This window comes from Myxocyprinus asiaticus, chromosome 20 (assembly GCF_019703515.2).
Source record: "Myxocyprinus asiaticus isolate MX2 ecotype Aquarium Trade chromosome 20, UBuf_Myxa_2, whole genome shotgun sequence".
Lineage (NCBI taxonomy): Eukaryota > Metazoa > Chordata > Actinopteri > Cypriniformes > Catostomidae > Myxocyprinus > Myxocyprinus asiaticus.
In genome coordinates, this window is record NC_059363.1 from 35,590,620 (window position 1) to 35,614,723 (window position 24,104).

At 41.9% G+C, this 24,104-nt stretch overlaps 1 protein-coding gene across 6 annotated transcripts in view; it reads right to left on the reverse strand.

Annotated features, from left to right (window-relative positions):
- LOC127411220 (60 kDa lysophospholipase-like) overlaps nucleotides 1–24,104 on the reverse strand; it is a 164,278-nt gene that overhangs the window by 4,267 nt on the left and 135,907 nt on the right. For all 6 annotated transcript variants that reach the window (XM_051646627.1, XM_051646625.1, XM_051646624.1 and 3 more), the window contains 4 exons: nucleotides 20,126–20,289; nucleotides 8,579–8,665; nucleotides 5,948–6,047; nucleotides 4,785–4,847 (listed from right to left, as the gene is read on the reverse strand). In XM_051646627.1, coding sequence (XP_051502587.1) covers nucleotides 4,785–4,847; nucleotides 5,948–6,047; nucleotides 8,579–8,665; nucleotides 20,126–20,289 — 414 coding nt within the window. The remainder of the gene's footprint in view (nucleotides 1–4,784; nucleotides 4,848–5,947; nucleotides 6,048–8,578; nucleotides 8,666–20,125; nucleotides 20,290–24,104) is intronic.

Consider the following 24,104-nt stretch of genomic DNA (forward strand, 5'->3'; position numbering starts at 1 on the left):
CATTACTGATGTAAAAAAAAAACATCACTACTTGAAAAAAGTCATTTTCCAGCAGCCATCACTCCAACACCTTATCCTTCAGTAATCATGCTAAATAGCTAATTTGGTACTAGAAAATCACTTGCCATTATATCAAACACAGTTGAAAGCTATTTGGTTCGTTAAATGAAGCTTAACATTGTCTTTGTGTTTGTTTTTGAGTTGCCACAGTATGCAATAGTCTGGCATGTCTTAAGGTCAATATTAGGTCAAAAATGGCAAAAAAGAAACAGCTTTCTCTAGTAATTCATCAGCCAATCATTGTTTTGAGGAATGAAGGCTATACAATGCTTGAAATTGCCACAAAACTGAAGATTTCATACAAAGGTGTGCACTACAGTCTTCAAAGACAAAGGACAACTGGCTCTAACAAGGACAGAAAGAGATGTGGAAGGCCCAGGTACAACTAAACAAGAGGATAAGTACATCAGAGTCTCTAGTTTGAGAAATAGATGCCTCACATGTCCTCAGCTGACAGCTTCATTGAATTCTACCCGCTCAACACCAGTTTCATGAACAACAGTAAAGAGAAGACTCAGGGGTGCAGACCTTATGGGAAGAATTGCAAAGAAAAAGCCACTTTTGAAACAGAAAAACAAAGAAAAGGTTATAGTGGGCAAAGAAACACAGATATTGGACAACAGATAATTAGAAAAGAGTGTTATGGATCTTAACCCCATTGAGCTTTAGTGGGATCAGCTAGACTGTAAGGTGCGTGAGAAATGCCTGACAAAACAGCCACATCTATGGTGCTTCAGGAAGCATGGGGTGAAATGTCACCTGAGTATCTGGACAAACTGACAGCTAGAATGCCAAGGATCTGCAAAGCTGTCATTGCTGCATGTGGAGGACTTTTTTGATGAGAACATTTGATGTAGTTTAAGAAAAATTTTTTTTTTCAAAAAATCCTGACTATACATTGTGATCAGTTGAATGCCACTTTGGTGAATAAAAGTACCAATTTCTTTCCATAAGAGCAAAATCTGTACATTATTCCAAACTTTTGGCCGCCAGTGTATATATATATATATATATATATATATATATATATATATATATATATATATATATATATATATATGGTAAATATACAGTATATATATGCATATATACACAGTATATGAATCAGTAATGATTAATCATAATTTCTGTGTGAAAAAGTGCACACGCTTGTTTCACGCTCAAATTTGTGTGTACGCACAGTTAGTGAACGAGGCCCTACTTGAAGATGCCTTTCAAGATTGTTTTCTGCATTGATACATTCACTTCCCTTTGTAAACATTCATTACATTTCCTTTTCTGATCACTTTGAAGTGCACATTGTATTTTTATTTTTAAACTGAATATGAAATATTTTCAGCATGAAATGCTAAAAGTAAGTGGACACCACCAAGTTTGGTAGGTATCTTAAAGGAATAGTTCACCCAAAAATGAAAATTCTCTCTTTATTCACTTACCCTAATGCCATCCCAGATGTGTATGACTGTCTTTCTTCAAAAGAACACAAATAAAGATTATTATGAAAATGAACATTACATTTATCTAGCGCTTTTCTGACACTACACTCAAAGTGCTTTACACAGTGAATGGGACACTCCTCAACCACCACCAGTGTGCAGCATCCAGCTGGATGATGCAACAGCAGCCATAGGGCACCAGTACACTCACCACACACCAGCTGTTGGTAGAGAGGAGAGTTATAGAGACAATTAATGGATGGGGATTATTAGGAGGACATGACTGAGAAGGGCCAATGGGGGGAATTTGGCCAGGACACCAGGGTTACAACCCTACTCTTTACAAGAAGTACCCTGGGATTTTTGAATGATTACAGAGAGTCAGGACCTCAGTTTAACATCTCATCTGAAGGACAGTGCCATTTTACAGTATAGTGTCACCATCACTAGTATAGTGTCACCATCACTATACTGGGGCATTAAGACCCACACAGACCACAGGGTGAGCACCCTCTACTGGCCTCACTAATACCTCTTCCAGCAGCAACCTTAGTTTTCCCCAAGAGGTCTCCCATCCAGGTACTGACCAGGCTCAACCCTGTTAGCTTCAGTGGGCAACCAGTCTTGAGCTACAGGGTGATATGTCTGCTGGCAGCTATTAGAAGATAGAGCTCTGTCAGGTCCTTATAATGCAAGTAAACGGATCCCAGCACTTTGACAGTCCAAAAGTCACATTTAGGCAACATAAAAGTAATCCATGCGACTCCAGTCAATCAGTGAATGTCTTCGAAAACGTTTTTTAACTTTAAATTGGCCCTTCCATCAAGGGTTCTGATCCTATTTTAAATGGCCAAACTCTCACATGACATTTATTCTTCTGTTGAAAATAAGCGCCGCTTCCGAATTCTCATATGAACTCACCTACGTGCTAAAGTCAGGCAACATCTACTTGATGTGTCAACTGCTGGAAACTCTTTTTAAAAGTTAATAAAGTTTTAATTATCGATTTATTTTTTAGACAAACGAATCGATTTGCTTCAGAAGACATTCATAGATCGACTGGAGTGGCATGGATTACTTTTATGCTGCCTAAATGTAACTTTTGGGCCATCAAAGTGCCGTTTACTTGCATTATAAGGAACTGACAGGCTCTATCTTCTTCTAAAAATCTTTATTTGTGTTCTGCTGAAGAAACACAGTCATACACATCTGGGATGGCATCAGGGTAAGTGAATAATGAGACAATTTTCATTTTTGGCTGAACTATTCCTTTAATTCCAGTGAAGACAAATCTTTATGCTATGACATACAATGACGTTCTAGAAAATTGTGTGTTTCCACCTTTGTGGCAACAGTTTGGGGAAGGCTTTCTGTGCATAAAGCCAGGTCCATAGAGAACTGATTTAATGAGTCTGGTGTGAAAGAACTTGACTGGCCTGCACAAAGCCCAGACCTGAACCCTTCTGAGAACCTTTGGGATAAATTGGAACACTGACTTTGAGCCAGGCCCCATTGCTCAGCATCACTGACGCTCTTGTGTCTGAATGTGTGCAAATCCCTACAGCCATGCTTCAACATCTAATGAAAAGCCTTCCCAGAAGTTGAACCACATTAATGCCCATGGCTCTGAAATGAAACTTCCAACAAGCACATTTGGTTGTCCACATATTTTTTTTTCTTCACCCAATTTGGAATGCCCAATTCCCAGTGCGCTTTTAAGTCCTTGTGGTCACGTAGTGATTCGCCTAAATATGGGTAGTGGAGGATGAATCCCAGTTGCATCTGTGTCTGAGACATCAACCCGCGCATCTTATCACATGGCTTGTTGAGCGTGTTGCCACGGAGACAAAGCGCGTGTGGAGGCTTCACACCATCCATCGTGGCATCCGCACTCAACTCACCACACGTCCCACTGTTAACGAACCACATTATAGCGACCACAAGGAAGTTACCCCATGTGACTCTACCCTCCCTAGCAACTGGGTCAATTTGGTTGCTTAGGAGACCTGGCTGGATTCACTCAGAACGCCCTGGGATTCGAACTAGCAAGCTCCAGGGGTGGTAGCCAGCGTATTTTACCACTGAGCTACCCAGGCCCCCTCCACATAGTTTTACCTCGTAACCCTCATCTGCCTGATGCTGAAATAGATAAATTGCTAAATAACCTAAAAACAGCTTTGTTGACCTCTATTAAACTTGATGTTTTATGTCTTTCAGTTAGTTTAATATTTAACCAAACTTGATAATGTCTAAAATATTATTCAGTCTGTGAAAATAGATTTGATATATATACACCAATCAGCTACAACATTAAAACCACCTGCCTAATATTGTGTAGGTCCCCCTCGTGCCGCCAAAACAGCGCCAACCCGCATCTCAGAATTTCATTCCGAGATGCTATTCTTCTCACCACAATTGTACAGAGTGGTTATCTGAGTTACTGTAGACATTGTCGGTTCGAACCAGTCTGACCATTCTCTGTTGACCTCTCTCATCAACAAGGCGTTTCCATCCGCAGAACTGCCCATCACTGGATGTTTTTTGTTTTTGGCATCATTCTGAGTAAATTCTAGAGATTGTTGTGTGTGGAAATCACAGGAGATCAGCAGTTACAGAAATACTCAAACCAGCCCATCTGGCACCAGCAATCATCTATGCGATTATCTAATCAGCCAATCGTGTGGCAGCAGTGCAGAGCATAAAATCACGCAGATACAGATCAGGAGCTTCAGTTAATGTTCACATCAACCATTAGAATGGGGAAAAAATGTGATCTCAATGATTTAGACCATGGCATGATTGTTGGTGCCAGATGGGTTGGTTTGAGTATTTCTGTAACTGCTGATCTCCTGGGATTTTAACACACAACAGTCTCTTGAATTGACTAAGAATGGTATCAAAAACAAAAAACACCCAGTGATTGGCAGTTCTGTGGACGGAAATGCCTTATTGATGAAAGAGGTCAACGGAGAATGGCCAGACTGGTTCAAACTGACAAAGTCTACGGTAACTCAGATAACCGCTCTGTACAATTGTGGTGAGAAGAATAGCATCTCAGAATGCTATTCTGAGATGCGGGTTGGAGGCACGAGGAGGACCTGCACAATATTAGGCAGGTGTTTTTATTGTTGTGGCTGATCGGTGTGTGTGTGTGTGTGTGTGTGTGTGTGTGTATATATATATATATATATATATATATATATATATATATATATATATATATATATATATATATATATTTATATGCTGTTAATGAAGAATGCTTGTATCTGTGTGTGTGTTCAGTACCTGAGTTCGGTATTGAGCCTGTTGTAGGAGCTCAACAACTTCCTCATGTCCAGCAGCTCTTGCCTGCATTTGTGAGAGAGGCCCATTCATAAAAGATTACATGAAGCATGACATCATTTCCAACATTTCTTTACAGACTAGTTTGACACCTGATTTAACAACACAGAAGACACATTTTGTACCTGATGCAACACTATAACCAAAAAAAAAATGTTGGTCTTTTATCCAGAGAACCATTAGAGTCTTATAGATTTATGAATCCAATGACACACAGGCATAGGCTATTGTGGTTATTGCGATGAGGAGGAGTGCACACGGCCAGCCTCCAATCGGGCTAATCAGCCGAGGAGAGGGATAAAGCTGAGCCAGATGTGGCAGTTCGAGAGAGAGAGAGAGCCACACGCAGCTGCCCTGCATGTTTATGTTTTTTTGTTTACGTTTACATTAAATATTACTTTGACTGTTCAGCCGGTTCCCGCTTCCTCCATACCCATTTTAAACCATTACATTGGTCCCGAAACCTGGGAAGGAGGAGGGATGCGCTGTCGTGGAGTCCTCGCCACTGGCGTCCGCCCAAAGGAGCAGTCGTTGCCGGCCGCCTGGAGCGGTGGAGCCGAGCCGAGCCGGGTGCAGCAGTTCGAGAGAGAGAGAGCCACACGGCAGCTGCGCACTCACGGCCCGGCCCCGCCCTCCTCCTTGTCACAGTTATATATTCTACACAGAGGTTTCCCCACACATTTTAACCAATAAATTACCATGACTTTTCCATTCGTTCATTACTGGATAAAGATTTTTTTTTTTAAATCACTTCATGGAACAGTTTGTTTATTTCTTATAACAGCATTGGAACTTTTCTACGGCCTATGTGCAAAAGGAATATTGATGTGTAAAATTGCTTAAATATAAAGGGCGCTGGGGCAGATTTAAATTTTAAGGCCAGGTACCAATCCTTGGAAGTAATTCAGTATATTTAAACATTTGCACTTTTTAGTGTACAAATATCTTCAGTAAGACAAAAGAGTCCTGAGCTTTCTGAGTGGAACAAAATATTTTATGAATTTTAATGACTTTTCCAGACCTGCATCTCACAGTTTTCAAATCCGCTGATATTTACGAGTTTTCATGACCGTGGAAACTCTGTAGATGCTTCTCCGTAAACTCACCACTTCCGTAGGCGTCTGTCCATCATAACTTGACATGGCTAGATCGGCCCCAGCCAAGAGCCACATCTCCAGTCCCTCCAAGTCTGCACTTGCAGCAAGACTGTAAAACACACACAAGAACCTCTACGTGGGCATTCATAAATCCTAACACCAGAAGATCACTGGCTATTACGATAATGTTCTATTACTATAATGAATAATAATTCAGAAAAAATCAGAACCAGTTCTGGCATATGTTCAATCCACTGATTGGTTTGGCATGGGATATTGACCTCATCTCAATACAACAACAGCTTTACAGTGACACTCAATATCTGTTCTTAGTACGGACAGGGTTTCAACTCTTTTCAAGGCACAATTGTCCAGGACATTTCCAGGACATTATATGTGCCACACAGTTGTAACATTTAAGCAAAAACACACGAGAGGTCATTAAAATTGTGGTTATTGGAGGGTTATTTTTTTTCTCAAAATTCTGCATTCAACAGTTCAATTAAATTTCATCATCAAAGTGGTGTCTAATCAAATTAATTTGTTAAAACTTTAATCAAATGAAAAAAAAACTTTTTTATTTATAAAATTTTTCAACATAACATTGCATTATTTTTTTATCAAATCAAGTGCTTTCTACAAAATCCTCCTCACAGCACAATCTGAAACACCATTGGAGATATTTTTGTCTAATGAAGTGCTGCACAACAGAACATGATATTGCTTTAATACATTATTATTTAATTGCATTAAACATCTTTTTCCACCATTTCACGTGCCCATTTAAATCAAGATTTTATTTTGCCATTTCTGTGTGTTTTTGACAGTAGTTTCTCACCTCTGGATAAGTAGTTTGCTAATTGTCCCAGTGTGATTATTAAACCCATTAAAATAAACATATAATCTGCATGTGTTGCATGCTTCAGAGCGCTCTGCTCACTGTCATCTACTACACACATACATACACAGAGAGTGTGCGTGATGCTCATGATAAGGTGTTTTCAGCGTATGAGCAGCCGGCCTCACACATTCATTTTGAAGCATGCAGCACAAGTGAATTTAATATATTTTTTAATTAAATCGCAGCCTTTTGTGGTTTAATATGCACACATGGACATATCATGATTTAAACTGATTAATTGTGTATTGAAACATTTTTGTCTCAAATATGTCAAATTCTGTGACATTATGCATTTTATAGCTAATGCAATTTTTATGACTGGACAGTGATTTCATCTGTGTTTTCTGCATCACAGACATCATAGGGCCTTACATATGGTAACAGCAGTATAAGCAGACTCCAATCCTTGAATTATTGAAAATTTACATACCGAGGTGTAAAGGCCGCATCACCATGCTATCAACTCAGGGTGTGAATTCGTTTAAAAAAAAAAAAAGCTGCAATCCGAACGTCATCGTTGTCTGAAGTTTATTCAATAAAATTTAGACAATTCAAATTTTTTGTAGTTAACACTACAGCAGTGTTGGAACGGAAAAAATGCACGATATCAATACTTGTACAAAAGCCTTTTCAGCGACACAATCAAACAGTTTTATTATGCTAAAATATTTTCCAAGACAAATTATTATTTTGCAGGACATTTAGTTTTTTTTCTAATTTTCCATGACTTTTCCTTTACTGGAAAACTGCATTGCACAATTCCAGGTTTTCCAGGATTTCTAGGACGGGTGGGAACCCTCTATGGAGCTCATTTATCATTACTAGTGAGGGTTGATACAAGTGGAGGATTTATATCTATATATGGTTTATAAAATGGATAGTTCCAACTCTAAATTCAGACTGGATGAGCGCGGTTTGAAGTCAATGTTAAATATCAATATACGCACACATGTGACCGCACATCAGTTGAATCCCATATTAATGCACCAAGTTGCAACATTTCTCTGCAACTGTAAACAGCTAATGGACTATATTCTTAGGCAGAAGAATTGTTCATTATTAATACATATAACTATTTATTGAACGTTGGTGTCTTTTTATAATAGTGAGGTTGTCACCGTTTTATAAAGTGTTAAGATGCTCAAGATTGTGGTTTTACAGTTTTACCTCCGTGTCGCACCGTTCCTATGAACACCCCTGAAGGCTAGGGTATAATCCATTTTTTTGCGTTCCGGATCGTGCCTGGTATTTTGACAGTGAGCGAATATGAATGCAATTGAAGCATGTGCACTACAACTGCTTTGTGATTCTCTTTTTGTAGTCAATGGCAGGTGCATGAGCCAACAATGCGAACAGACAAAGACTGTCCGCATGTCAAGAAAATCTGGGCCACACGCAGAGAGTCTGCACAGACAGTATACATTGTAAAGTATACTTTGGCCTTTAACCCTGGCCAAATCACTGTAATGTATGGCCTCTCGTGGCTTATTGCTTTGACAAAACACAATTCACCCAAAACCTTTGGTGATACATGAATAATGAAGGACTAGTTGAAGGTTTGATATGTCACAAGGCACTTGTTGTCATGTACAGAGGCAGATTCCAAGAATATCTTTGCTTTGTCAATGCAATGTTGTTCGGGAGCATTCTAAAAGCTTGAGAAAGTCCCTGAATGACGAGTCAGACCTGAGGACACAAAGAGGGGGGCAATAAGAAATCTGTGTGTGTTTGTGAAAAACCTGCACATCTCAGTTCCAGCATTCTCCATTTCATCACGGAAGAAGTGAGCACCAGTTTTCCTTAGCAGCTTCACTACATCCTTATGCCTAAAGATACAGATTAGATAGACATACATAGAGAGACATGACTCATAGGAAGCCTTAAGAAGGTCATATAATTTTTTTATTGACTTCCGTTATTGATACATATGAACAGAATCAACCCACATCATGCATCCAAACACACATCTTCTGACATTTTCTAAAGTCTTCTATCATGTATTAAATGGTCTTCTGTCATGTATTAAATGGAGACAGTGTAAAATGAACTGCCTTTTTATATTGTCTTAGGAAAATGTGGGTGGTGCTAGCACATGCAAAAGTCACTGCCATGTTGCAAGGCTGTTGTGGGTTGTTGCCAGCGGGTTTCTATGTGGTTGCTAAGATTATCTAAAAAAAAATTGTGTGTAGCTATGCTGTTCTGGCTGGTTTCTACGGTCTTGCTAAGTGGTCCCTGCTAAAAAAGACCAGCTTAACCAGCATGCAATTCCCATGCTGGTCTAAACTGGTTAGTGGTCACACACAACAGTATCTAGAATTTACTAAGAATGGTGCCAAAAACAAAAAACATCCAGTGAGCGGCAGTTCTGGTTTCTGCCTGCATCACCTTTGTCTATTGATGGACTAAACTCTTGAAATGGAATACATAGACTATCATTTAATTGCCAACAAAAGCCTTCATCAGCCAACTAATGATGGACAATCCATCTATGTGAACTTCTGCAGTTAATCCAGGATGGACTTCAAAGACATTAGTCATTAATCTTAAAGTTCATTAAAAATCATGTTTTTTTTTGTTGTTGTTTTTTTTAAACACTGGTCCTTAACACTTACTTAATTTACAAATTTTAAACCATGACTTGCACTGCACACATATAACTAATATTGGCATTATATTCATGTTGTTTAGCCAGAGGGGAACTGGCCCCCACAGTGAGCCTGGTTTCTCCCAAGGTTATTTTTCTCCATTAACCAACATCTTATGGAGTTTTGTGTTTCTTGCCACAGTCGCTTTTAGCTTGCTCACAGGGGTTCTAAATACAATTATTATTTCATTATTTCATTTTTATACTCAATTTACAATCATATTTAATCCAACTACACAATGATCACTCTAAGACTTTATAGATATTACAGTTTCATATTTTTGTTAATGCATGATTTCCTGTAAAGCTGCTTTGAAACAATGTGTGTTGTGAAAAGCGCTATACAAATAAAAATGACTTGACTTGACTAGTGTTGGTTAGGTGCTGGCCTAACTAGTAGACCAGCATACCCATGCTTTTCACCAGCAAAACCTAGTTGGTGATGTTGGTTGACCAGAATTGTATTTCTAGTGAAGCTGGTTAAGCTAGTAAAGAAGCCTGGTGGAGACAGCAGCACACCAGCATCACTTGCTGGATCACCAATACACAAAACACAACACAAGCTTGTGACCAGCAATTCTATGCTGGTCTGGCTGATTTCTATGGTCTTGCTAGGTGATCCCTGCTAAAAAGACCAGCTTAACCAGCATGCAACTTCCATGCTGGTCTAAGATGGTTAAAACTGGTTAGTGCTGGTCTAGCTGGCAGACCAGCATACCCATGCTTTTCTCCAGCAAAACCTAGCTCTTCAATTTGGTTGACCAGCATGGTCTTTCTGGTCAAGCTATTTAATCTAGTTAAGAAGCATGGTGGGACTCCAGCAAACCAGCACACAAAACACAATGTAAGCTGGTGACCAGCAATGCTATGCATTTCTGGTTGGTTTCTATGGTCTTGCTAGGTGGACCCTGCTACAAAAGACCAGATTAACAAGCATGCAATTCCCTTGCTGGTCTAAGATGGTTAATGCTGGTTTGGTGCTGGTCTAGCTGGAAGACCAGCATAACCAAGCTTTTCACCCGAAAAACCTAGCTGGTGAAGTTGGTTGACCAGCATTGTCTTTCTGGTGAACTGGTTAAGCTAGTTAAGAAGCCTGGTGGGCAAACCAGCATTACATGCTGGGGGACCAGCACACAAAACACAACATAAGCTTGTGACCAGCAATGCTATGCTGTTCTGTCTGGTAGGGGTTGCTTAAAAGCCCAAGTCAAAAAAGCCCAACCCCAATATATGATATTCTGGTCCCAAAATATGGCTTCGATCCATCCTTCAATGCATGTCTATGGGATTTTTTGCCCTGTGTTATCACCTGCCAGACTAACATTTTAAAATCTCACCTCAACAAGCCACATGATTTGAAGTATGATTTAGGTCTATAACAAAAATGGTGTCATATTTGTTAAAATCCCTAACCCCCAAATATGACCAATAGCAATAGTGATGCTATCCATAGAAGGCACCACTAATAGATTTTACTTTTTTACAGATTATTGCTCAGGGTTATGGTTGGCCATCCCACACAGGCGGGTAAGATCTAGACATGCAAGGACAAGCAAAGACGCTTGAGAAATCATTATTAACTCAATATAATTGCATTTAAGTGTCATTTCAATACCAGCCATAGGATAAGGGTGTGGAACAGAGGCACAGTCTGCAATTAATAGAATATCAAAGTATGACTAGAAATTACCTTCTGATTTCTAGGAAACATGCTAGTATAGCACTTAAGATCTTTTAATATTTACAGTACAATGCAACTAGATTTTTTTCATTTTCTGAAGAACATGCAGGTTCAGTTTGCCTGTGCAAAATGGGTTAGATTCCCAGGGAACACACACACACACACACACAAAAAGGTATACACAAAATGCATTGTAAATCGCTTTGGATAAAAGTGTCAGCCAAATGCATAAATGTAATGTAAATGTCATGTTTCTTGAGTGGTTTCCAGGGCATTCTGGGTGTTTATTAGCTGGTTGCTTAATGGCCCAAGTCAAAAGAGCCTATACCCAAGTTTCCACAATATTTTGATCCCTAGATATGGTTAGGGTTCATCTTTCAATGTACTTTTTTTGTCTAATTTTGTCAATGTTTGATCACTCAGACAAGTACCAGCACAGCTCTCCTCAAGAAACTGCACAATTTATGGTATCATTCATGCTTGTAGCACAAAAGTGCAGGATGAGTTACGTGACGAACTTTAACATTTAGGGTTATAGGTTTGTTCAAATTCTTAAGCCCAATATGAGCAATTTGCAATAGCAATGCTTGCCTTAGCAAACACTACTAATTAACTAAACTGCTCAAAACTTTTTTAGTAATATTAAAGGGTGTTAAAATCAGGCCTCTTGGAGTGGTACTTCATTATAACGTGACATAATGCAGATGTTTTACGCAGTACCTGGGTGTGGTAGTTCCCTAATCTATTCCATGTGGTTTAGACCTCAGTGTGGCCCTACCCATACATGGTACTCTTCCACACCAAACTCTGACAAATCTGGTGGCAGTCGCCCTTCCAGTTTGTTTTGTTTCTCCTCACTAGTCACAGTATCTGCCAGACATGAAACTTAAATCAGGTAGGGCTGGTTTAGAAAAACAAGCCTTTCTTTTCTCCAGCTTTCCTTTTTTATTCAACATTTTGTCTTCGCTTATGGAAAAAAAGGCCACAGGTCCAAAAACTCCATTGTGTACACCCGGAGTGATGGGAAAAGTCACCTTGTGTGACTGTATATCGAAAAAGAAGCTTTTGCCTTCAGTTTACAATGACTCAGAGTGAGACTGAGAGTTGCTCCCAGGTCAGTTGAACCATCTCATTGTTTATTTTAAAAAGGGGACATGTTCAGACTTGCAGAACAAACAGAAAAGATGCTGCGTCATTTCCACTAATGACTAAACATCAAGGTTGGGTGATATAATATGTGCATTCGCTCAGAAACGGCTTGAAAGGCTGAAACCAGTCAAATGACACACTCTTTAGGGAACTTACTGGTCAAATAAAAAGTAGATTAAAATTACTGCAATATTCACAATGCTTAAGCCAGCAAAATCATTGCAAATACTGTATGTAGTGAATATTTCATATATCGCCTAGCTCTACTAGACATACACGACTTTAGCGGCAGAATCTGACTGTCCAAGCTGCTCTTTTCAATAAAATGAAAACATGGCTGTCAAGCACCAAAACTGACCAAAAAGCACCATAACAGTGGTCAATCTGTCCCCATTAGATTGAAACAAGTTGTGTGAACATCTCCTTTTATGTTCCAAATAAAAAAGAGAGTCATATAACAATATTATGACAGAATATCAGGTGAACTAGCCCTTTAATGGCTCTGAACCAAAAATAAAAAGAGACAAAAAAATAGTTGGTAGTGCACACAGACCTAAAAAATAAAATGTAAAAATGAAACTGTCTGCCTCATGATTAATCTAATTAAGCATCGCTAATCACTTGAAACACTCTATCCCAGTCTATCTCTCGATAGAATACTAATATAGTGGCACCCCCTTCCCTTAAACTCTCTTAATGAGGTTGACACCACATGCAGTTCTCATTGTGTCTTATTTCTCCACAGAGAAAAACCAAATAAAACGTTTAGAAGCTACTGATGGTCCATGGAGGATTGGAGTAAAGAAAGAGGATAGATTTCGTCCTAATTTCCTATGTCTCGCAATAATTTGCTTTGCTTGACAGATCACAATGTGGCCATTAGTAAGCGTTCATGTTAGGGCTTTCATATGCACAAAGTCTGCAGAATTAGGCCAGATGTAGATCATATATTCACTCCGGAGAGATTTGCTGTGATTGCAGTGTACACAAGGTTCAAGATGGCGTCAGCAGTCAAGAGCTAGAAAGCTGACAAACAGCATGGTGACATGAACATTAGAAAAAGAACAGGTTTAGCTGTGATCTGTACAGTGTTGGGGAAGGTGCTTTGAAACTGTAGCTTCCCAAATTACAAGCTACTCAAAATTTACAGTAGCTAAACTACAGTAAAGTTACCCTTTAACACTGCAAGCTACTAACAAACAGTAGCTAACTACAATGAAGCAATTTAAGAAAGACAATAATTTTAATAACATAAATATTAGATAGTATTATATTACTCTGCAATCAGAACAGTAGGTATTTATCTGGCACAAAACCAGTGACGATCTCAGAGTAACATTAAACAGTTAGGGTGACAATATTATTTTGAACATTAATACTTTATATAAATTTATAATTATTACAACTTATACTAAATTGAACATAAATCAAATTTAAACTAAATACATATAATTAAATTTAAAAAATACTTTATATTTAACTAAGTCAATAACAAAGATAAACAGCAGAAATTAACTGAATAATAAAATATATATATATATATATATATATATATATATATATATATATATATATATATATATAAAAAGTACATCTGGGCAGGGGCAGAGTAAATCTGTAAACAAACTGTTCGAACAAACCAATACACTAAAATGTATTACTTCCCAGCACTGCATATAAAAGAACCGTTATTTTAAACGCTTCTTTATGTGATCCGAACCGATTCATTAAAATGAATTGGAAATCCCAACGCTGCATATAAGTGAATCAGTGAATTCTTTAATTAACCGGTTATAATTTTTTAAATGGATATTTATTAACATCATGGTTACTTGTGTAACCTCTGTTCCCTGATGGAGGGAACGAGACGTTGTGTCGATGTAGTGACACTAGGGGTCACTCTTGGGAGCCCGAGACACCTCTGGTCTTTGATAAAAGGCCAATGAAAATTGGCGAGTGGTATTTGCATGCCACTCCCCCGGACATACGGGTATAAAAGGAGCTGGTATGCAACCACTCATTCAGGTTTTATGCTGAGGAGCCGAGACAAGGTCCGGCCATTTCAGCGGGTAGTTCAGCGTTGTGGCAGGAGGGACACAACGTCTCGTTCCCTCCATCAGGGAACGGAGGTTACACAAGTAACCATGACGTTCCCTATCTGTCACTCACTCGACGTTGTGTCGATGTAGTGACACTAGGGGTCCCTATACGAAACGCCACAGAGTCTCTCCGAAAACTCGACTGCCACAGGGCTCGGAGGAAGTCAACCAGGGAACAAAGTTTGTGACACTACTGGGAATTAATGGCGCACGTCTTCAGCTCAAAAGGAGGTGGAAGGCGCTATGTGCAAACGATACACCCGGCCGGCTATCCCGGGCTTATCCGGTTGTATAGCGTGCCACTACCTGGGACGAAACCGGTTCCACCCGGAGGTTGTAGAACCTTGCAAAGGTGTTGGGTGTTGCCCAGCCTACTGCTCTGCAAATGTCTGTTAGAGAGGCACCCCTGGCCAGGGCCCAGGAGGCCACTACACCCCTAGTAGAATGGGCTCGTAGCCCTACCGGGGGCGGCATGTCCTGGGCATGATATGCCATAGTTATGGCATCAATGAGCCAGTGGGCGATCCTCTGCTTGGAGACAGCACTTCCTTTCTGCTGTGCACCAAAGCAGACAAAGAGCTGCTCAGAGATTCTAAAGCTCTGCGTGCGATCCAAATAGATGCGTAAAGCACGCACCGGACACAGCATCGACAGGGCTGGGTCTGCCTCCTCCTGAGGCAGCGCTTGCAGGTTCACCACCTGGTCCCTAAAAAGGGTGGTGGGAACCTTGGGCACATAACCCGGTCGGGGTCTCAGGATCACGTAAGAGTAACCTGGACCGAACTCCAGGCACATTTCGCTGACAGAGAACGCTTGCAGGTCTCCTACCCTCTTGATGGAAGTGAGCTCAGTCAGGAGGGCAGTCTTCAAGGAGAGTGCCTTAAGCTCGGCTGACTGCAAAGGCTCAAAGGGGGCTCTCTGTAGACCCTAAAGAATTACAGAGAGGTCCCATGGGGAACGAGGCGCAGTCTGGAGGGATTCACCCTCCTGGTGCCTCTTAGGAACCTGATGATCAAGTTGTGCTTCCCTAAGGACTTACCGTCGACTGCATTGTGGTGTGCGCATCTTTGGGGGTCCTCCCGTCGGGAAGAACACCACTTAGTGAACAGACGCCACTTAAAGGCATACAGGCGCCTCGTAGAGGGGGCCCTAGCCTGAGTGATCGTGTCTACCACCGCAGGTCTTCCGTGTCCCGTCCAGGGGCCAGACATGAAGATTCCAGATGTCTAGTCGCGGGTGCCAGAGGGTGCTCCGTCCCTGAGAAAGAAGGTCCTTCCTCAGGGGAATTCGCCAGGGGGGTCTGTCGCGAGGAGCATGAGGTCCGAGAACCACGTCTGGGTGGGCCAGTAGGGTGCTACCAGGATGACCTGCTCCTCGTCCTCCCTGACCTTGCACAGGGTCTGTGCAAGTAGGCTCACTGGGGGAAAGGCATATTTGCGTAGGCCAGGGGGCATGAGGGTGGAGTCTCCACTCTCCCCTGAGGTTAACCTGCCGTGACAGTGCATCCGCTGTAGTGTTGAGGTTGCCCGGGATGTGAGTGGCTCGTAGTGACTTGAAGTGCTGCTGAATCCAGAGGAGGAGACGGTGGGCAAGTTGCGACATACAACGAGAGCGCAGACCGCCTTGGCGGTTGACATGGCTACCGTTGTCTGTCCGAACTAACACGTGCTTGCCCTGGATCAACGGCCGAAACCTCCGCAGGGCGAGCAGAATTGCCAACAACTCAAGGCAGTTGATGTGCCAATGCAGTCTTGGGCCCATCCACAGGCCGGCGGCTGCGTGCCCATTGCAAACAGCGCCCCAGCCCGTTTTGGAGGCGTCTGTCGTGACCACGACGCGCCTGGAGACCAGTTCTAGAGGAACACCTGCCCGTAGAAATGAGAGGTCGGTCCAAGGGCTGAAAAGACGGTGACAGACCGGCGTGATGACCACGCGATGTGTCCCGTGGCGCCATGCCCATCTCGGGAATCGAGTCTGGAGCCAGTGCTGAAGCATTCTCATATGCATCAACCTGAGTGGGGTGCCTACTGCCGAGGATGCCATATGCCCCAGGAGCCACTGAAAAAGTTTCAGTGGAACTGCTGTTTTCTGTTTGAACACCTTCAAACAGGCCAGCACCGACTGGGCGCGCTTGTTCATAAGGTGCGCTGTCAAAGAGACTGAGTCCAGCTCCAAACCGAGAAAAGAGATGCTCTGAACCGGGAGGAGCTTGCTCTTTTCCCAGTTGACCCAAAGCCCTAGTCGGCTGATGTGTGAGAGCACCAAGTCCCTGTGTGCGCACAACATGTCTCGAGAGTGAGCTAGGATTAGCCAGTCATCGAGATAGTTGAGAATGCCCACCTCCCTTAACGGGGCAAAGGCAGCCTCTGCGACCTTCGTGAAGACGCGAGGAGACAGGGACAGGCTGAAAGGGAGGACTTTGTACTGATACGCCTGACCCTCGAATGCAAACCGCAGGAAGGGTCTGTGTCGAGGAAGGATCGAGACGTGGAAGTACGCGTCCTTCAGGTCTACCGCTGCGAACCAATCTTGATGCCAGACGCTCACCAGAATGCGTTTTTGCGTCAACATCTTGAACGGGAGTCTGTGTAAGGCCCGGTTCAGTACTCGCAGGTCCAAGATTGGCAGCAACCCACCGCCTTTTTTCGGTACGATGAAGTAGGGGCTGTAAAACCCCTTCTTCATCTCGGCTGGAGGAACAGGTTCTATCATGCTTTTCCGTAGGAGGGTAGCAATCTCCGCGCGCAAGGTAGCAACGTTTTCGTTCTTGACCAAGGTGAAGAGAATACCGCTGAACCTGGGCGGGTGCCTGGTGAGCTGAATCGCGTAGCCAAGTCGGACGGTCCGGATCAGCCATCGTGACAGTTTGGAAAGCGCAAGCCACGCGTCCAAGTTCCGCGCAAGGGGGACCAAGGGGACAACGTCATCAGACGTACCGGCAGGTGGGACCTCACAGCAGGGCGGAGCTCGAGGTGCCACACCACGTTGTGGCCGTGCTGAGTCTAGGGACATCGAAGCACTTTCCTGGCTCCTTGTGACCAACCCTGGAACAGCCTGGGACGGGGGAGGAAGAGGCCTGTCCTCGTAACCTGTGGAGACTGCCACATCGGGGGTGGCTGTGTGCTGGGCGCTCGGGGGTGGAAAGACCACCGCTGGAGCGCCAATCCTGCAAGAAAAAAACCCGTGGACGGTAGTCGAGATGACGACCGTGCACACCGGGTATGTGACCCAGGGAGGAAGGAAACCACTCTTTTGCTAACTGTTGGGTACCGCAGCCACTTGGGCATGCGGCGAAATCAAACAAAAAGGTAACAAAAGATTTTCCATCTGGCCCTCCACCGGGGGATGGAGTGGTCTTCTTACCAGCTCCAGGTGAGTGGGTTCCTTCGTCCTTGGGTGGCCAGTCTCAGGGGCTCTTTGATGACTTCCGTGGATTCTTAGGCGCCGACTGTGAGATGGGTGGCGTCTGCTTCCTGCGGTGGGCTCCAAGCCGGGGCCAGTTCGAAGGGGCGGGGTGACGCCCTTGGCGATGAGCAGACGGGGTGCAGGTTGAGCCAAAGGTGGCGCTCCTGGACCACTAATGTGGCCATCGTCCGCCCGAGAGACCGCGCCGTGACCTTCGTCGCTCGGAAAGCGAGGTCGGTCGCCGAGCGCAGTTTCTGCATAAAATATGGGGCGGAACTACCCTCATGCAGTTCTTTCAACGCCTTGGCTTGGCGGACCTGCAGGAGAGCCATGGCGTGCAGGGCAGAGGTGGCTTGTTCAGCAGCACTGTAGGCTTTAGCCGTCAGGGATGACGTGAGCCTACAGGGCTTGGACGCGAGCTTAGGGTGTCCGCACAAGGTGGCGGCGCTCTGCGGGCATAGGTGCACCGCGAGTGCCTTATCCACCGGGGGAATTGCTGTATAGCCCCTGGCCGCCCCGCCATCGAGAGTAGTGAGAGCGGGGCAGTAAAAGGTGCCTCCCACGATTTCGTCAGCTCCTCATGCACTTCCGGGAAGAATGGCACTGGAGTGGGGCGTGGCTGCTTTGAGCGGCGCCCGGGAAAGCATGTCCGTCATTTCGGCATCAGCCAGCGACTGGGCAATCGTCCCCGAGGGGGGGAGCCCAGCTGAGGCTTCTGCGTCCGACTGGACAAGCCCGCTCTCCGATGCTGCGCTCGAGAGCTCATCATCTTCGCAGGCTCCGAACAAGAAGCCAGACTTGCCATGAGACAAGCCGGCGAACTCATCCGGAAGCCCGACTGGGGCAGACGAGCATGCTGGGAATGGGAGGTCCGCGGGGGGATACCCAGCGGAGGTGATCCCATTGGGGTCCCCAAATCGCCCCCAGTGCTAGCTGCGCTGGCCTCACACCCATAGGTAGAAGGACCAAGGCGGGGAGCCGCTGGGGTGGCTTACTTTCTTATGAAAGCAAGCCGTGACCGCAACGTTGCTATGGTCATGTTCTCGCAATGAGAACATGAACCAGCCACAAACGCTGCCTCCGTGTGGGTCGCGCCCAGACACGAAAGACAGCAATCATGACCATCCGAAGTTGAGAGATAACGACCGCAACCAGGAATAACACACCTTTAAAGGCATCTTTAAAAAGACGCGTCTTTAAAAAGACGTTCCGTGTGTGCCGCTCTTTTAGAGAAATATACTCTTTTAGAGGGAAAAGCTCTTTCAGAAAATATAATCTCTTTGTTTTCTGCCGAAGCGCCCAGGGGTGTTCTCTGCAGTGCACCAGTGCAGAGGAGGGAGAAGCCGCTGAAATGCGACGTCAGATCCAGCAGAGGTGAATGAACAGTAGAATTCAGCTCAATGAGCATGACCGTTCGGCTCCGAAGAGAAAAACTGAATGAGTGGTTGCATACCAGCTCCTTTTATACCCGTATGTCTGGGGGAGTGGCATGCAAATACCACTCGCCAATTTTCATTGGTCTTTTATCAAAGACCAGAGGTGTCTCGGGCTCCCAAGGGTGACCCCTAGTGTCACTACATCGACACAACGTCGAGTGAGTGACAGATAGGGAACCGGTCTTTATTTTTTTCTGGTTATAACCAGAAAAAAAATCTATGCTAAATACTAGTAGTAAACTGCAACTAGCCAAATAAATAAATGATTCACGTAGGATAGCAAAATAAACAGGCTTATCAACTTTTAAAAGGGAAGAGAAACTGCTTGCCATATCTTTTGTTGTTGATGTCAAGGGCTGTGTTGGACAATCAACCTTACAGTATTATGCTGTAAATTGATTTGCCACTTGGCTGCCTTCTTTGAAAACTATGAACAAAACTACATAAAGGCATAAACGAAAAGCATATATGACCCATACTACATTACTGATTACAAGTTTGGTATTGTGTAATGGCATTATGTGTGGTCCTGATGCAAAACCACTGGGCTAAATGACTAACTTTTTAACTGGCTCTAAAAATGAAGTGGACAAAAATATAACATGAATTACATACAGTACACTGAAACATATAGATGACCTATAACTGTAAGCCCCTTCAATCTGAGTGAATGGAAGAAATGTGTTACATGATAAAAGACCAGTTAAACAACACATACACACACCTATCTCCACGCCTACACACTAGCCGTGGTGAAAACAACAGTAAGCATTCAGTTACTGCAAAACATTAATTTCCTTTTACATTCACAAATGTTCTAATGCACAGAAGCAGATGGCTAAACCATCCAGCCTTGTGTGGGCCAGCATTACCTGAAGCGAACGGCATTGTGAAGGGGTGTGTCGCCGTAGCGATCTTTGGCGTAGACAGTGGCCCCCTGACTCAGGAGATACTGCACCACTTTCAGATGCCCTTCACATGCGGCGATGTGCAGTGGAGTGCGGCCATCATAATCAGCCATGCTTAAGTCAGTGCCCTAAACAGAAACACATCTATCATTTCCTGTGTCTGTTTCAGACTGTATTCGGTACAATGTACGGTACTGTGCAAAAGTTCTAGGCACCTGTGAAAAATGTTGCATAGTGAGGATTTCTTCAAAAATAGTGCCACAATTAGTTCTCATTTTTCAATTAACATCATCCAAAGTCTAGTAAACATAAAAAAAGCTAAATCAATATTTGGTGTGACCAACTTTGCCTTCAAAACAGCACCAATTCTCCTAGGGAAACCTGGACAAAGTTTTTCTTGGTTGTTGGCAGATAGGATGTTCCAAGCTTCTTGGAGAATTCGCCACAGTTCTTCTGTCTCTTCATGTAATCCCAGACTGACTCGATGTTCAGTGGGGGTCTCTGTTGCAGGGCTACATGTTCTTCTATTCTATTCTATTCTATTCTATTCTATTCTATTCTGTTTGCAGAAGGAATGTTTGGGAGTCTAAAATGTATATTACCTATTGACACACTACAGCTAAAGTTATAAATAACCATCTTAAGACAAATGTTTTTGTTAAACATCTTATGTGCCTAAGACTTTTAGTACTGTACTTCGGATCAGTACAAGGGTGAATCTCACAAAAAAAAATGTCCAGGTTACATATATATATATATATATATATATATACATATATATATATTGCATAAAGATAATGAAAAAAATGGTATATGAAGTTTGCTATTAAATTATAAAAACAAAAACAAACAAAAAATATTTAAGGGTTTTGTCAGTTATTTGGCATTGTCACATTATTTTAATGACATTTAAACACATTTCCCCCAATTCTAAATACTAAAATAGGCCAGTCATTTTTGTAATTCCCATTATTCTCACTGGTGATTCTCATTCGATTTTCATGATTTTTTTAAATTGTAATGCAACGATTTTTGTTTTTCAATTGGCATAAATTACATGCATAAAATATTCACTTAACAATTTAAATAATATATAAGTATTTTTTCACATTACAGTTGTTTTTTGTTTTTTTTTGCAATGTGGTAAGGAGGGAAGGAATGCTTGTCATGTAATTAATGCCATGAAAATAATGTTACAATGCAAAGAAATTGTTGGTCCGGTAAGAAGTAGGCTTTAATTTCTTAAGCATTGTCTTCTTTTGATTTTAAGAATATGCTATTTTCTTTCTTTTTAAATATGAACCAACATTTCTTGACAGGTTTCATGAGATTCACCCACGTACAATGTTGATACATCTGACTTGTTTGCATGTTTTAGTTATATTTTACTTGCATTTTGTTTTTCATGTGCACAAAATGCCAGGCAAATTACCTTGACAAATTACTGTGAAAACAACCCAAAACTATTATATAAGAGCAGATCATTCAGGATTAGGGATATCAGTTATATGGTTATACAAATAAAACATGAGGAAATCTCAGTTGTGAACTAGAGGTCTTATCTGAATGCCAAACTTCAGATGAAACAAATATGTTTGGTTTCCTGTTCTGTTTAACCAGTGACGTCATGCTTTGCAAGATCAATGTTTGTGTTTAGCCTGCTGGGGTCAAATGTTATCTCATACCTACCCACTGTGTCCAAACTAAGTGAATGATACATAAGTAGGCCTCTTAATAGATTATTTTATATACTATTTCCCAATTAAAAATAGTTTACGTGTTTTAAAATGTTTAGGAATATTAAGCGCACAACTTTCTACTTTTTGTCTCCTGGAAAGTTCCACACCTAGTGTGGAAGCGTGTTTAACATTGTTTAATGAATTACATTGTACAGTCCTTTCATGGTTATGTGCTGGTTTAGCTTTACATTACCACACACAATAAGCTACTCATAAATTAAACTAGTTGAACTACAGTCAAATCTGTAAAGCCTATTGTTGTCATTAATGGAAAAAATCAAGTTGTCTTAATTAAACATTACTTAAATGTCTAGTTTTGGGCTCATAACTCAAATATATATGTTCATTGGACTTATTTATCTTAAAAATCTATAGACTTAAAAGTAGGGATGTTCTACCGATATCGAGTCCGAAACCTGTTTTTTTTTTTTTTCCTGAACTCCATATCAGCAGTTTATTTAAATTTTATCATCAAAATAGTGTTTAAATAAATTAATTAATTAAAACTTTAATCAAATGAAAGTATACCAATTATACCAACTTTAATCATATAATTAGTATACCAATTATAATTAGTATACCAATTATTTTTCAACATAATCAAATGAAGTGATTTTTTTTTTTTTTGTGGATTTTTTTCCCCTTTTCACCCAATTTGGAATGCCCAATTCCCAGTGCGCTTTTAAGTCCTCGTGGTCACGTAGTGATTCGCCTCAATCCGGGTGGCGGAGGATGAATCCCAGTTGCCTCCGCGTCCGAGACCATCAACCCACGCATCTTATCGCGTGGCTTGTTGAGTGCGTTGCCACGGAGACATAGCGCGTGTGGAGGATTCACGGCATCCACCGCGGCATCCGCGCTCAACTCACCATGCGCCTCACCGAGAACGAACCACATTATAGTGACCACGAGGAGACTACCCCATGTGACTCTACCCTCCCTAGCAAATGGGCCAATTTGGTTGCTTAGGAGACCTGGCTGGAGTCACTCAGCACGCCCAGGGATTCGAACTAGCGAACTCCAGGGGTGGTAGACAGTGTCTTTTACCACTGAGCTACCCAGGTCCCAAATGAAGTGATTTTATACAGAACCTCACAGCACAATCCTAAATACAACATTGGAGTTATTTTTGTCAAATAAAGTGCTGCATAATAGAGCATCACAAATGTGAGATATTGCATAAATATAAGTTACAACTGATTTATTATTATTATTATTATTAGGAGTAGCAGTAGTAGAAGTATAAGTGAATATTACATAACTATATAGTAGTAATCTATTTCTGTCAAATTTTTACTTTTAAATTTAGCTTTTATTTTGGCAGAGCTTTTATTTTGAAGTATTTCTGTGTTGTTAGACCAAGGAGCTCTGACGTAATGTCGGCAGATTCCCAATCCGGAAAATCCGGTCACTACGTGAATCACAGTGATTATTAAACTGCAAAAGGCTACTATATAAATAAATAAATATGTAGTCTGTATATGACTCGTGCTAAAAAGTGAATTAGCACTCTGCCTGCTGTCATCTGCTACAAACTACTACAAAATACAAAATAATAAGTGTTTTCTGTGTATGAGTCAAGGATCTCTAAAGTTATGAGCAGTTTGTGTCTCTATGCCTGCACAACACTGGCTCCACACATTCACAAGCACTCACATTTAAAATGCTGCACGTGCAAACAATATATTTATCTCATTAAATTGCAGCTTTTGCTGTTAAATAATCTCACTAGGACATGACGTGATTTTAATCTGTGCGCTGAATGTTTACGTAATGACATTCGTACGTCAGATGGTATCGGTTTTTGGTATCGGAGCATTTTTACAAGTACATGAGCATGGTATCGGTATCGGTGCATCCCTATTTAAAAGAATAGTTCACCAAAAATGAAAATTCTCAAATCATTTACTCACCCATATGCCATCCCAGATGAGAATTACTTTCTTTCTTCTACAGAACACAAATTATGATTTTTAGAAGAATATATCAGCTCTGTAGGTTCATACAATGCAAGTGAATGGGTGCTAAAATTCTGACGCCCCAAAAAGCACATAAAGGCAGCATAAAAGTAATCCATACGACTCCAGTGTTTTAATTCATATCTTCAGAAGCGATATCATAAGAATGGGTGAGAAACAGATCAATATTTAAGTCCTTTTTTTGCTAGAAATTCTCCTCCTTGTCCAGTAGGGGGCTACATGTAT